Source organism: Pristis pectinata, chromosome 35 (genome assembly GCF_009764475.1).
Source record: "Pristis pectinata isolate sPriPec2 chromosome 35, sPriPec2.1.pri, whole genome shotgun sequence".
NCBI lineage: Eukaryota > Metazoa > Chordata > Chondrichthyes > Rhinopristiformes > Pristidae > Pristis > Pristis pectinata.
The window spans coordinates 6,046,360-6,058,773 of record NC_067439.1 but is presented as its reverse complement, the minus strand read 5'-3'; the positions used below and the strand labels follow the sequence as shown (position 1 = coordinate 6,058,773).

Genomic DNA, 12,414 nt, shown 5'->3' with positions numbered 1-12,414 from the left:
AACATTTCTTTGAAATTAGTGTCAATCTGGCAAGTGTGAGTAATTGGATTTTTACTCTAAATGTATAACTTACAAATGTAATTTTAAAAAAATATGTGGGAGCCAGTTCTTAAATTGCATTCAAAAACTTTTCAAAACATGGAAGCAGAAGGATTCAGTTGTTTCAGTGAAACCAATTGGACACCTCTGCTTTAGCTTTGGGTTATGGTTGGCAGCTGGAGAAACCCAGCCTATTCAGTCACAGTTCAGTGGTGCTTGACTGGCTGACATTTTTATGTCCGAAAAAGCTGACTAAATTTTGCAGGCATGTGCTTAAAAACTCCCATTGGTTATGAGTTCCACCTGGGAGCCTGACCAGTTCTGCTTTTTATTTTTAACAAGTCCATGAAACTCAAGTTATGTCGAATGGAATTTGCACTCCACACTTGCTCCACTGTTTACATGGCTGCACTGATTTCTGGGGCATATGGGACAGTAGCATTGGGTGGAAACTGGTTAATGGGCAGGCACAGTAGTGTAGTGGTTAGCGTAACGCTATTACAGCGCCAGCGACCCGGGTTCAATTCCCGCCGCTGTCTGTAAGGAGTTTGTATGTTCTCCCCATGTCTGAGTGGGTTTCCTCCGGGTGCTCCGGTTTCCTCCCACATTCCAAAGACGTACGGGTTAGGAAGTTGTGGGCATGCTATGTTGGCGCCGGAAGCGTGGCGACACTTACGGGCTGCCCCCAGAACACTCCACGCAAAAGATGCATTTCATTGTGTGTTTCGATGTACATGTGACTAATAAAGATCTTATCTATCTTAATGTATTATAGGGTGTTTACCCCTTGAAGAATTGAACCATGTCACCATTTTATTCTCTATGTATGTTTTTGGCATTGAACAGGCTGGAACTGGTTACTTCAGAATCAGGTTTATTAACACTGACAAATGCTGTGAAATTTGTTGTTTTGTAGCAGCAGTGCAGTGCAAGACATAAAGGCAAAAATAAAATTACTATAAGTTACAAAAATAAATAAATAGTGCAGGAGGAATAACGAGGTAGTGTTCATGGGTTCATGGGCCATTCAGAAATTTGATGGCGGAGGGGAAAGAGCTGTTGCTGAAACATTGAGTGTGGGACTTCAGGCTCCTGCACTTCCTCCCTGATGGTAGTAACGTGAAGAGAGCATGTCCCGGGTGGTGAGGCTCCTTAATGATGGATGCCGCCTTCTTGAGGCACCGCCTCTTGAAAATGTCCTCGACGGTGGGGAGGCTTGTGCCCGTGATGAAGCTGGCTGAGTCTACAACCCTCTGCAGCCTCTTTTGATCCTACGCATTGGAGCCTCCATACATCTGTAGAAATTTGCAAGTCTTTGGTGACGTACCAAATCTCCTCAAACTCCTAATGAAGTAGACCCGCTGACGTGCCTTCTTCGTGATTGCATCAATGTGTTGGGCCCAAGATACAGTAGGTATCTGTTGGGAATAGACACTTAAAATAAACACCATATCCCTCTCCAATTTCATTTGTGTAATAAAGCATCTTATCAGTTTAAGTGCAGCTATTGTAGAAGTACAGATGGAACCAATATTTTTAAGCACTGAAATATTAAAAATGTTAAACATTGTAGAAAGGGATAAAAGGTGAAGAGTGAAGCATAAAGACCAGCAGGATTGGTTGGGCTAAAATGGCCTGTTTCTCTATTGTACATCCCATGTAATCCTCCTGAATTCCACCGACCAGACAAGGAGCAATAATGAGACCAGTCACGCTGGTCAGCCCGTGTGGAGCTCTGTGACCTTGTGCTGGTGAGCAGTCCACAGGCCTGACTCCATCCATCATCAGGAACCCCACCATCCGGGCCGCACCCTCTTCTCGATGCTGCCGTCGGGCAGGAGGTACAGGAGCCTGAAGACCCCACGCCTCAAGGTTCAACAACAGCTTCTTCCCCATTGCCGTCAGGTTCTTGAATGACCTGAAAAACAACACTACCTTGGACTCTCCCTGTCTCCCTGGTGTCATTATGTTTATTTCGTTATTTATCTTGCACATGTCTAAGTTATGTATAACTTATGTTAACCTAAGTCCATGTGAACTTCTGCTTGTCCTCATTTTGTAACGGACTATGGGTGCTGCTGCACATTTATACCCCGTGTATGTTTGCCTATGACGTCAATAAATTTGAACTTAAGTAGGAAGCTAAAAGCAACAGTTGGGTTTTGTTTTTGAACAGTCAACTTGGAAAAATTAAAGTTAAAAATATTAATGAAGAATTTTATTCTCATTTTAGGGGCACTCGAGTTTTATAACTCATCTGGATTGGTCCACAGACAGCCGCTATATAGTTACTAACTCTGGAGACTATGAAGTCCTCTACTGTGAGTACAGATAGGTTCTGACTCTCCGCTCCCAATATTATTTAATGGTTTTCATTGTAAGTTATACATTAATAGTTAGTATTGGACATGGCTTATTAACTTAACATTTGATTGAAATATTTTTAGCATGTTTATGCAAAAAAAGCTATCCATCCAATGTACCAACTGGATTGAAACAGACACCGAATCATTTTGCTTGGGTACTTGGACCAAGAGAATATATTGACTTCACACAGTGGGTTGTACTGTCTCTGGGTTTGTAATACAGTGTGTTTGAGCCCTGCAGAGGGACACTGCTATACTGTTGAAGATTTTGATTTAGATGATTCCACCTAAACTAAATCTCTATCTGTACCTTTGAACACAGCATCATTAGACTGGGTAAAATTAACTTAATGTTGTCGTCATGTCAACAAACAATCTGCTGGAGGAATTCAGTGGGTCGAACAACATCCGTGAGGGGAAGAAAGGAACTGTCGACGTTTCGGGTCAAAACCCTGCATCAGGACTGAGAGTGGAGAGGGAAGATAGCCAGGATAAAGAGGAGAGAGGGAAGGGTGAGATGGGCCAGGAGGTGATTGGTGCACCGAGGAGGGGTGAAGGATGACGGGCAGATCGAGCCGGAGGGGGTGGAGTTGGGAGATAGGCAGACAGTAGATGGGTGAAGGATGATCAGTTTGCTCCAAGTTCCAGCATCTACAGTCTCTTGTGTCTCTGTTGTCATGTCCTTCTGAGCAAAGTTCCTGTCTGCTGCACAGGCGATATTCATTCCCTGATGCGTACGTCTGTGGTAAATGAAATCTCCGCTTCCTTCAACAGGGACTCCAAACTGCAAACAGGTGCCAAGTGCAGATGTAGTGCGGGATTTGGAGTGGGCCTCCTCTACCTGTGTGCTCTCATTCCAGGTGTTTGGTGAGTGTACAATCTGGAGCTGTGTCCACATGTCTAGGATATGCTCTTGTCGGTGAGGAGGAAGCAGTTAACTTTGAGTGTTTTGACTGTGGTATTAGAAATGGCTCAAAGTTGGGTCCATAGAGCAGATGTCTGTCCTGTATTGGGTATTTCTGGTGGAATGAACAGCTACGTCCTTATTCTTATTGGTTGTTTTGTAAGATGATTACAATGTACTCATGGAACATCCTACTGTCTCTGTCTCTCGTGATCTCTCTCTCTCTCTCTCTCTCTCTCTCTCTCCCCCCCTCTCTCTCACCCCTCACTCTCTCTCCCCCTCTCCCTCTCCCCCTCTCCCTCTCCCCCTCTCCCTCTCCCCCCTCCCCCTCCACCTCACTCTCTCTCCCCCTCTCTCTCCCCCCTCTCTCTCCCCCTCTCTCTCTCCCCCCCTCTCTCTCTCCCCCTCTCTCCCCCTGCTCTCGCTCTCTCTCTTGCTCTCTCTCGCTCTCTCTCACTCTCTCTCTCTCTCTCACTCTTGCTCTCTCTCTCCCTCTTGCTCTCTCTCTCCCTCTCTGTCCCTTGCTCGCTCCCTGTGTCTCTTTCTGTCTGGTTCTCTTGATCTCTCTCTCTCTTGCTCTCTCTCTGTTTGTGCTTTGCCTACCTAGTCATCTAGGACTGAGGACTTTGTGTTGAGAGTGTGAGGACCAAGTATAATATTATTTTGCTCGTAGCTGAACTAAATAACTGGATATGTGTGGATTTAAACAGAAAATCTTTCATCATCATCTTGGATTCTGCATCACATTCTCAGCTGTTTTTATTCTCCTAACCCCAGGCATTTGGCCGGAGGGAGCTGATGGGACGGACATAAACGCCGTCTGTAGGTCCACTGACGACCAACTCCTTGCTACAGCTGATGATTTTGGAAAAGTTAACTTATTTTCATATCCCTGCTCACAACCTCGGGTAGGTACACTCTGGGAGCTGGGCAGTGGTGTCTTTTTCTTCTGAACCATCTGGTTCTGTGGTGTGAAATTTGTTCCCTGAGGTTAAATAGAGCCAATATTTTTATATACAAAAGAGAGAGCTTGCATTCCTAGAGCGCCCTCCGTAATGTTAGGATGTCCTGAAGAGTTTGTAATGGATGGAGCACCTTTAAGTAAAGCAGGAAAGAAACAGTTTGTGCATTGGATGCTCCCGATAGCAGTAATGCAATAATAACGATGTGTCTTCTGCTTCGGGATATTGGTTGAGGGATAAGGGTTGCTTCTGTCACTGGGACAAAGTTTCCCTTCACTTCCCCAAGAAGGGAAGTGTTACCTGGGTGTACCTCTTGTCTGAAGACACCTTTGACAGTGCAGCACCCCCTCAGTGGTGCTCTGGCACACCTGCCGAGGTTTTGTGCCCAAGTCTCTAGAACTGTAGAAGTGTACTTCCTTGCTGCTGACAAAGGAGGCCATTTGGCCCATTGGCTCCATACCTGCTCCCAGCAGAGCAACCCCATTGATCCCAATCACTCTCCTTTCCCTTTATGCTTTCAATTTATTCTCCCCCAACTCCCCTTTGATTTGTTGACATTAACCTACATTAAGAAGTCATTTACTACAGCCAGTTAACATACTGATATAGACCATGCATAGGCAGATGGAGTTAGTTTAATTTGGCAGCATGGTTGGCACAGATATCATGGGCCGAAGTGTCTGTTCCTGTGCTGTTCTGTTCCATGTTCTATGTTCTACCAACCAGCACGTCTTTTGGAGAGGGGGGGTGGTGAGAGGAAACCAGAGTGTCTGGGGGAAACCGGTGGGGCAAACATACAAACTGCACACAGACAGCACCTGAAGTCGGCATTGAACCCATGTCCCTGGAACCACGGGACAGAACTGCTGTGTCACCATGCTGCCATTGTCTCCGAGGAGGAGACCAGTTGACCCATGGGCTGGTCAAATATAGGCATTGAGTTAATCCTACTACCAGCTCTTAGCTCATAGTCACTATTCTGGTGCTCATTCAGGTACTTCTTAAATGTGTTAAGGGTTTCTGCATCTACCACCCTCTCAGTTCCAGACCTACATCACGCAGAGTGAAACCTTCCTCCTCCAATCTTTCTACCAGTTAACCTAAATTTATCCCTTCCTTCTACCTGTCTCCAGCCCCAGTTACTGACCTCCCTGCTAAGGATAATTGGTCCTTTCTGTTTGCCATCTAGTCCTCTTGCACATTAATTGAATGCCCTTTTTTTGTTCTAAAGAGAATAACCCCAGGATGGACAGTCTCTGCTTATAACCATAAATTCTCTAGAACCGGCAACATCTTTGAACCTCTGCCACGTCCTTTCTGTAGGGTGATGAGCTGAACAGCACATAGTGGGACTCCACACCAATCCTCTTGTTTGGAGTCACATATGGCGATAATGTTCACCACATGTTCAGTCACCAGGACTCTAGGCTCAGGGTGTTCTGACCAATGCTTCATTATTTAATTGGTTCTCTGCCTGTTCCTTCATGGTAGTGTGGCTTGAAACCCTGGTTTGATCCAGACCTCTGGTGCTGTGTATGTGTGGAGTTTGCATGTTCTCTCTTTGGGTTTCCCCGAGGTGTTCTGGTTTCCTCCCACATCCCAAAGACCTACTGCTTAGTAGAACATAGCACAGGAACAGGCCCTTCAGCCCACAATGTCTGTGCTGACCATGATAAGATAAGATATCTTTATTAGTCACATGTACATCGAAACACACAGTGAAATACATCTTTTGCGTAGAATGTTCTGGGGGCAGCCCGCAAGTGTCGCCATGCTTCCGGTGCCAACATAGTATGCCCACAACTTCCTAACCCATACGTCTTTGGAATGTGGGAGGAAACCGGAGCACCCGGAGGAAACCCACGCAGACACGGGGCGAACATACAAACTCCCTACAGACAGCGGCGGGAATTGAACCCAGGTCACTGGCGCTTTAATAGCGTTACGCTAACTGCTACACGACCATGCCTGCCATCTACACTACCATGCTGCAAACTAATCCCATCTGCCTTCACATGGTCTATATCCCTCAATTCCCCGCCTGTTCATGTGTCTATCTAAATGCTTCTTAGACGTTGCTATTGTAGCTGCTTCCACCATTTCCCCTGGCAGCATATTCCAGGCACCTTCCACTCTGTTTAAAAAGAAAACTTGCCTTATAAATCTCCTTGAAACTTCACCCTCTTACCTTAAAGCTATGCCCTCTAGTATTTGGCATTTCCACCCTGGGATAAAAGACCCTATCTTTGCCTCTCATAATTTTATGAACCCTATCAGGTCTCCCCTCAGCCTCCGCTGCTCCAGAGAAAACTACCCGTTTGTTCAACCTTTCCTTTTAATACTCTCTAATCCAGGCAGCATCCTGGTGAACCTCCATCTGCACCCTAGGTAGGTTAATTGGTCACTCTTAATTGTCCCTAATGTAGGTGGGAGGTAGGGGTAGGAGAATTGGGAATGGGGGCAGTTAACGAGCATGTGAGAGAGAGGAAATTCTCACAAGGGTCATAGTCATACAGCATGGAAACAAGCCCTTTGGCCCAACTGGTCCATGCCGACCAAGATTCCCATCTAAGCTAATCCCATTTGCTTACGTATGGCCATATCCCTCTAAACCTTTCCTCTTAGACACATGAATGATAGAAAAATAGGGGGCTATGTGGGAGGGAAGGGTTAGATAGATCTTAGAGCAGGATAAAATGTCAGCACAACATTGTGGGCCGAAGGGCCTGTACTGTGCTGTAGTCTTCTATGTTCTATCCATATACCTGTCCAAGTACCTTTTTAAATGTTGTTAATGTACCTGCCTCAACCACTTCCTCTGGCAGCTCATTCCCTATACTGACCACTCTCTGTGAGAAAAAGTTGCCCGTCAGGTTCCTATTAAATCTCTCCCATCTCACCTTAAACCTATGATGGTGAGGAATCTCTGGAATTCCCTACCCTTGAGAGTTGTGGAGGCTGGATCATTGGAAGTATTTAAAGTAGGAAGTAAATATTTGAAGGAACTGGCAGAGTAGAGGAGGTGAGGCGTGGGGTAGATCAGCCATGATCATAGTGAATGGTGGGGCAGGCTCGAGGGGCTGTAGCCTATCCTGCCCCAGTGTTCCAATAAAGGAAATAAGCAGGGTGATAGGAATCTAAAATAACAACAGAAAATGCTGGAAAAACTCAACAGGTTAGGACGCATCTGTGGAAAGAGAAACTGAGCTAGTGCTTAGGTCGAAGACCCTTGGTTTTCCAGGGATTGGGATTGATTGCATCTGAGAGCCAACATGGACAATGGACTGAAGCACCTCCAATGCCATATTAAAATGAGAAATCAATAGGTTTCTTCCAATTGGGACTAACAGGATTGCTGAAGTTTTTTGTAGTAAATTACTGTTGCCTTGGTTGTTTTGCTTTGCAATGTGTGACCATTGCCAGATCTCTGTGTTATAATTAACAAAACTGTGGATATTAATAGATGAAGTGGCATTGTGCAGACACTCTGACTTCCTGTTTTGGAGTAGTGCAATCACTTTTGATGCTTACCAGAGTGGATCTGTGTAGGTGGATGTCTGATGCCTACGTATATTGTAGCTCAGTGACGTATTGCTGGCACTTTGGTCTAGCAAGCAAGCTGTGGTTTTGAGCAGTTCACAGAATTTGATGCAATGTATGTCGCATATGTGATGAAGTGAACCATTCGCCAAAGACTGGGGGGTTTTCTTCTTTTTATATACATGAAGCAATCATTTCCTTGGTGAGTAATTATAAATAGATCAGGAAATTCAACTGACGACTCTTACTGCTGGCCTCTTGTGAATTATTCACATGATTCAAGATCAATTGCTGGGCTTTTGGCTAATTTGGCGGTGGAATTCCTTCCCCAAAATCTTTCCACTTTCTGCCTCCCTCCTTTTCTTTTAAGATCTTTCTTAAATCTTCCCATTTTTGAACAATTATTTTGTAACTTGTCCTAACCTGGTTTTTGACTGTTAATGCTCCTGTCTAGTACCTGTATATTTTTGTTTTACTTTGTTGAAGATGCTACACAAAGTCCTTGTTATCTGAGGGATGGGCACACAGACTACCCGTGGATAATAGTAAAGACAGATACAACTACAGCGCTCTCCTTTGCACTCAATGCATCCCCCAAATCAACTAAATATGTCATATAATGTTCTAAAAGCATCATAAGACTTTTATAACACATTAAAACATTAAATTAAAGCATTAAAACACATTAAATACTGAAAATAAAATTATATTAGTGAACAAACTACTTCCATTGAAACTTAAGCGGTGATTGGTTTTGAAATCAAAAGGTGCAGCGTAAATAAAGATTGTGCTCTATTAGAGCAGAACAGGGCAGGGAACTACTTGATACAAGTGGTCCGGAAACTGTCACTGTGTTTATACAATGATTGGTTCCACGATGTGTACGTGTATGTAGATATACTTGTTAGTAAAAATTCCCTGTCACTTTTTCCAAATATTATAAGCTTCCAGAAGAATAAGCGGGAAAACAAAATCATTGGTTACTTTCAATCCTTTGTTCTACATCCTTAATTCATAATAAGTGTTAGACTTGTAGAATTACAAGACATAACAGCATAGAAAGAGGCCATTCAGGCCAATATGTCCATGCCAGCCAAAATAGACATGGTGTAATATCAATTGCTAGCTCCTGATCCTTGATCCAGGAGATCATGGTTGATCAAGGTAAGTCTTAAATATGGTGAGGGTTACTGTCTCCACCACCCTTATAGACTGAGAGTTCTAGACACTACTTCATCTCCCCATCACCCACATACTCCTTCCATCGGGTCCCCTCCCCCACTGATCTTATCGCCTTCTCCACCTCCCTCTTTTGGTTCCAGGCTCCACCTTCCTCTCCTATCAGATTCCATCATCTTCAGCCCTTTGTTGCCTCCACCTACTGCCTCCCAGTCTCTGTCGCTGTCTCCACTCTACCCTCCTCCATCTGCCTATCACCCCTCCTCAACTGGATCCACCCATTGCTTGCCAGCTCTTGCCCCACACCTTCCTCCTCATTTTATACCGGCCATCTCGCCTCTATCTTTCAGTCCAGATGAAGGATCTCGAGCTGAAATGCCGGCTGTCCATTTCCATCCACAGATGCTGCCCGACCCGCTGAGTTCCTCCAGCATCTTGTGTGTTGACCCTCCATCCATTGACTGTTCTTGCACAGTTCCTACGGAGCTCCCTTCACCAGTCACATTTTTGATATTGTCATACATCAGGTCTGACTAACAGGCTGGCGCAGAGCCAAGAGTGTCGGGAGTGTGGTTCACTTGTCGGTATCTCTGAAAGAAAAATTGGTCCAAGCAGGTTTGACCCTGACCTCCGGCGCTATCTGTGTGGAGTTTGCACGTCCTCCCTGTGACTGCATGGGTTTCCCCCACATCCCAAAGATGTGCTGATGGGTTCACTGACCACTGGCCCTGGTGTAGGTGGGTGGTAGGAACGTCAGGGTGAAGTTGATCAATATGTGCAAGACAATAAGTACAAAGGAAATAATTGTGGGAATGGGACTGTAAGATGCTTGAGAGCTGGCATGGACAGCAGGCTAAATGTCCTTCTACTATCCCATTAGAAAACATGAGAATTATGCTCATTGGAGCTGGCTCATCGTTGAGATGTGATGACTTGTCCTCTTTAATTGTATTAATCTAGTCAAGCAACAGTGTGACAAAATTGTCCCCACAGGAGTGTACCTTACAGACAATGTGCCTGACCCCTCCGTCACAATCCCTGAGAATGCCTTGTCCCACCGGCAAGGCAGACTCGGCAGAGATGGAGGCACAGGATGGAGCCCACAGCATTAACTTCAATGACACCACGTCGGACATGAGCAAAAAAAAAGCCTCCTCATTACCAACTATCATCTTCCCTCAAGCTGATGAATCAGTGCTCCTCCAGGTTGAACAGCACTTGGAAGAGGCACTGAAAGTAGCAACGGCACAGAATCTACTCTGGGTATGGACTTCAGCGTCCATCACCAAGCATTACCACAGACTGAGCTAGCCACGTCCTGAAGGACAGAGCTGCCAGAATGGGTCTGCAGCAGGTAGTGAGTGGACCAACACAAGGGATAACCCTACTTGGTCTCATCCTCACAAATTTATCTGTGGCAGATGCATCCATCCATGATGGCATCTCACACACAAGTCCTTATGGAGACAAAGTCCTGTCTTCACACTGAAGACACCCTCCCTGTTTTCAAAATTGCTAAGTGGGATAAACTCAAAACATCTCAAACTGGGCATCCATGAGGGGCTCAGTGGCAGCAGAAATATGTGTCATCTGTAATAGTCATAGAAACAGGCCCTTTGGCCCAACTCGTCCATGCCAACCTAGATGCCCATCTAAGCTAGTCCTATTTGCCCGTGTTTGATCCATATCCCTCCAAACCGTTCCTATCCAATCCATTATATTCTACACTCGACCATTACTAATCAACAATGAGGAGTACAGAAGGTGTTATAGGAGCAGCACCATGTCTCCCTATAAATGATGAAATGCCAGTTTGGTGAAACTGCACTAAAGGACTACATGTGTGCCGAACAGCAGACAGAGCAAAGTGATCTCACATCCAAAGGATCAGCTCGAAGCACTGCAGTCTAATCACATCTGGTCATGAATGGTGGAAGAAAGTCCAAGAAGATCCCAGTTCTCATTGGTAGTGGTGCAGTTGGTGGAATTGCTGCCTCACAGCTTCAGTGATTTGGGTTTAATCATGACGGCAGGTCCTGTCTGTGTGGAGTTTCCGCATTCTCCTTGTGACTGTGTGGGGTTTCCTCCCACATCCCAAAGATGTGCAGTTTAGGAGGTCAACTGACCACTGGGAACTGCCCCTAGTGTGCAGGTGATGGGACCTGGGGGAGGTTGATGGGAATGCGGAGAGAAATGGGTGCTTGATTGTTGGATGAGCTGAAAGACCCGTTTCCGAGCTGCATTGCTCTGAAGGGACCCAGCGTATGAGTGATAAAGAAAAGGCTGATGTGCCAAACGGATGATCCACCTTGGCCTCACCCAAGACCCCCACACCAGAAATGCCAGGCTCCAGAGATTTCAATTCAATCCACGTGATATCAAGAAATGGCTGATGCACTGGAAACGTCATTATCTCGTTATTAGCAGAATCAGGTTTATTATCACTGACATACGTCGTGCTTTTGGTGTTTTGCGGCAGCAGTACAGTGCTAGATGTAAAAAATTGCTATAAGTTACAAAAATAAATAAGCAGTGCAAAAGAGGAATAATGAAGTGGTGTTCATGGGTTCATGGACCGTTCAGAGGGAAAGAAGCTTTTCCTGAATCATTGAGTGTGGGTCTTCAGGCTCCTGTACCTCCTCCCCGATGGTAGTAATGTGAAGAGGGCATGTCCCGGGTAGTGAGGGTCCTTAATGATGGACGCCGCTTTCTTCCCGCACCTCCTCTTGAAGATGTCCTCAATGGCAGCAGCCAAGTCACCCACATTACAATGGCATTATGAATCTGTGTTTTCCTGTTGTTATAAGTGTTATAGAATCAAAGAACTGTACAGCACAGTAATGGGCTCCTCGGTCCAACACTGACAGGGGTGCCTTTCTACACTAATCCCAGTTGCCTGCATTAGACCCATATCACTCTATTCTTTTCCTATCCAAGTACCTGTCCAACTGCCTTATTAACATTGTAATTGTATTTGCCTCCACTGCCACCTCTGGCAGCTCACTCCATATAACTTGTCCCTCAGATCGCCTTAAAATTTCTCCCCTCTCACCTTAAACCTGTGCCCTCTAGTTTTAGACTCTCCCTTAGGAAAATTACTCTGACTATCTACCCTATCTATGCCTTTCATAATCTTATAAATCTCTGAAAGGTCACCCTTCAGCCTCCTTCACTCCAGGGAAAACAAGCCCAGCCGATCCAATCTCTCCTTGTAATAAAAGCCCTTCATTCCAGACGGCATCATGTTGAATCTCTTCTGCGCTCTTTCTAATGTTACCACATCCTTCCTGTTGCGTGGTGACAAGGACAGTACACAATACTCCCAAGTGTGGCCTGACTAACATTTTGTACAGCTGCAACGTGAAGTCCCAACTCTGATACTCAATGCCTCGGCCTATAAAGGCAAGCATGCCAAATGCCTTCT

General features: G+C 45.3%; 1 protein-coding gene across 3 annotated transcripts in view; it reads left to right on the top strand.

Annotated features, from left to right (window-relative positions):
* eml2 (EMAP like 2) overlaps nucleotides 1–12,414 on the top strand; it is a 119,458-nt gene that overhangs the window by 98,198 nt on the left and 8,846 nt on the right. For all 3 annotated transcript variants that reach the window (XM_052044016.1, XM_052044017.1, XM_052044018.1), the window contains 3 exons: nucleotides 2,273–2,360; nucleotides 3,180–3,272; nucleotides 4,087–4,217. In XM_052044016.1, the coding sequence (XP_051899976.1) occupies nucleotides 2,273–2,360; nucleotides 3,180–3,272; nucleotides 4,087–4,217 (312 nt within the window). The remainder of the gene's footprint in view (nucleotides 1–2,272; nucleotides 2,361–3,179; nucleotides 3,273–4,086; nucleotides 4,218–12,414) is intronic.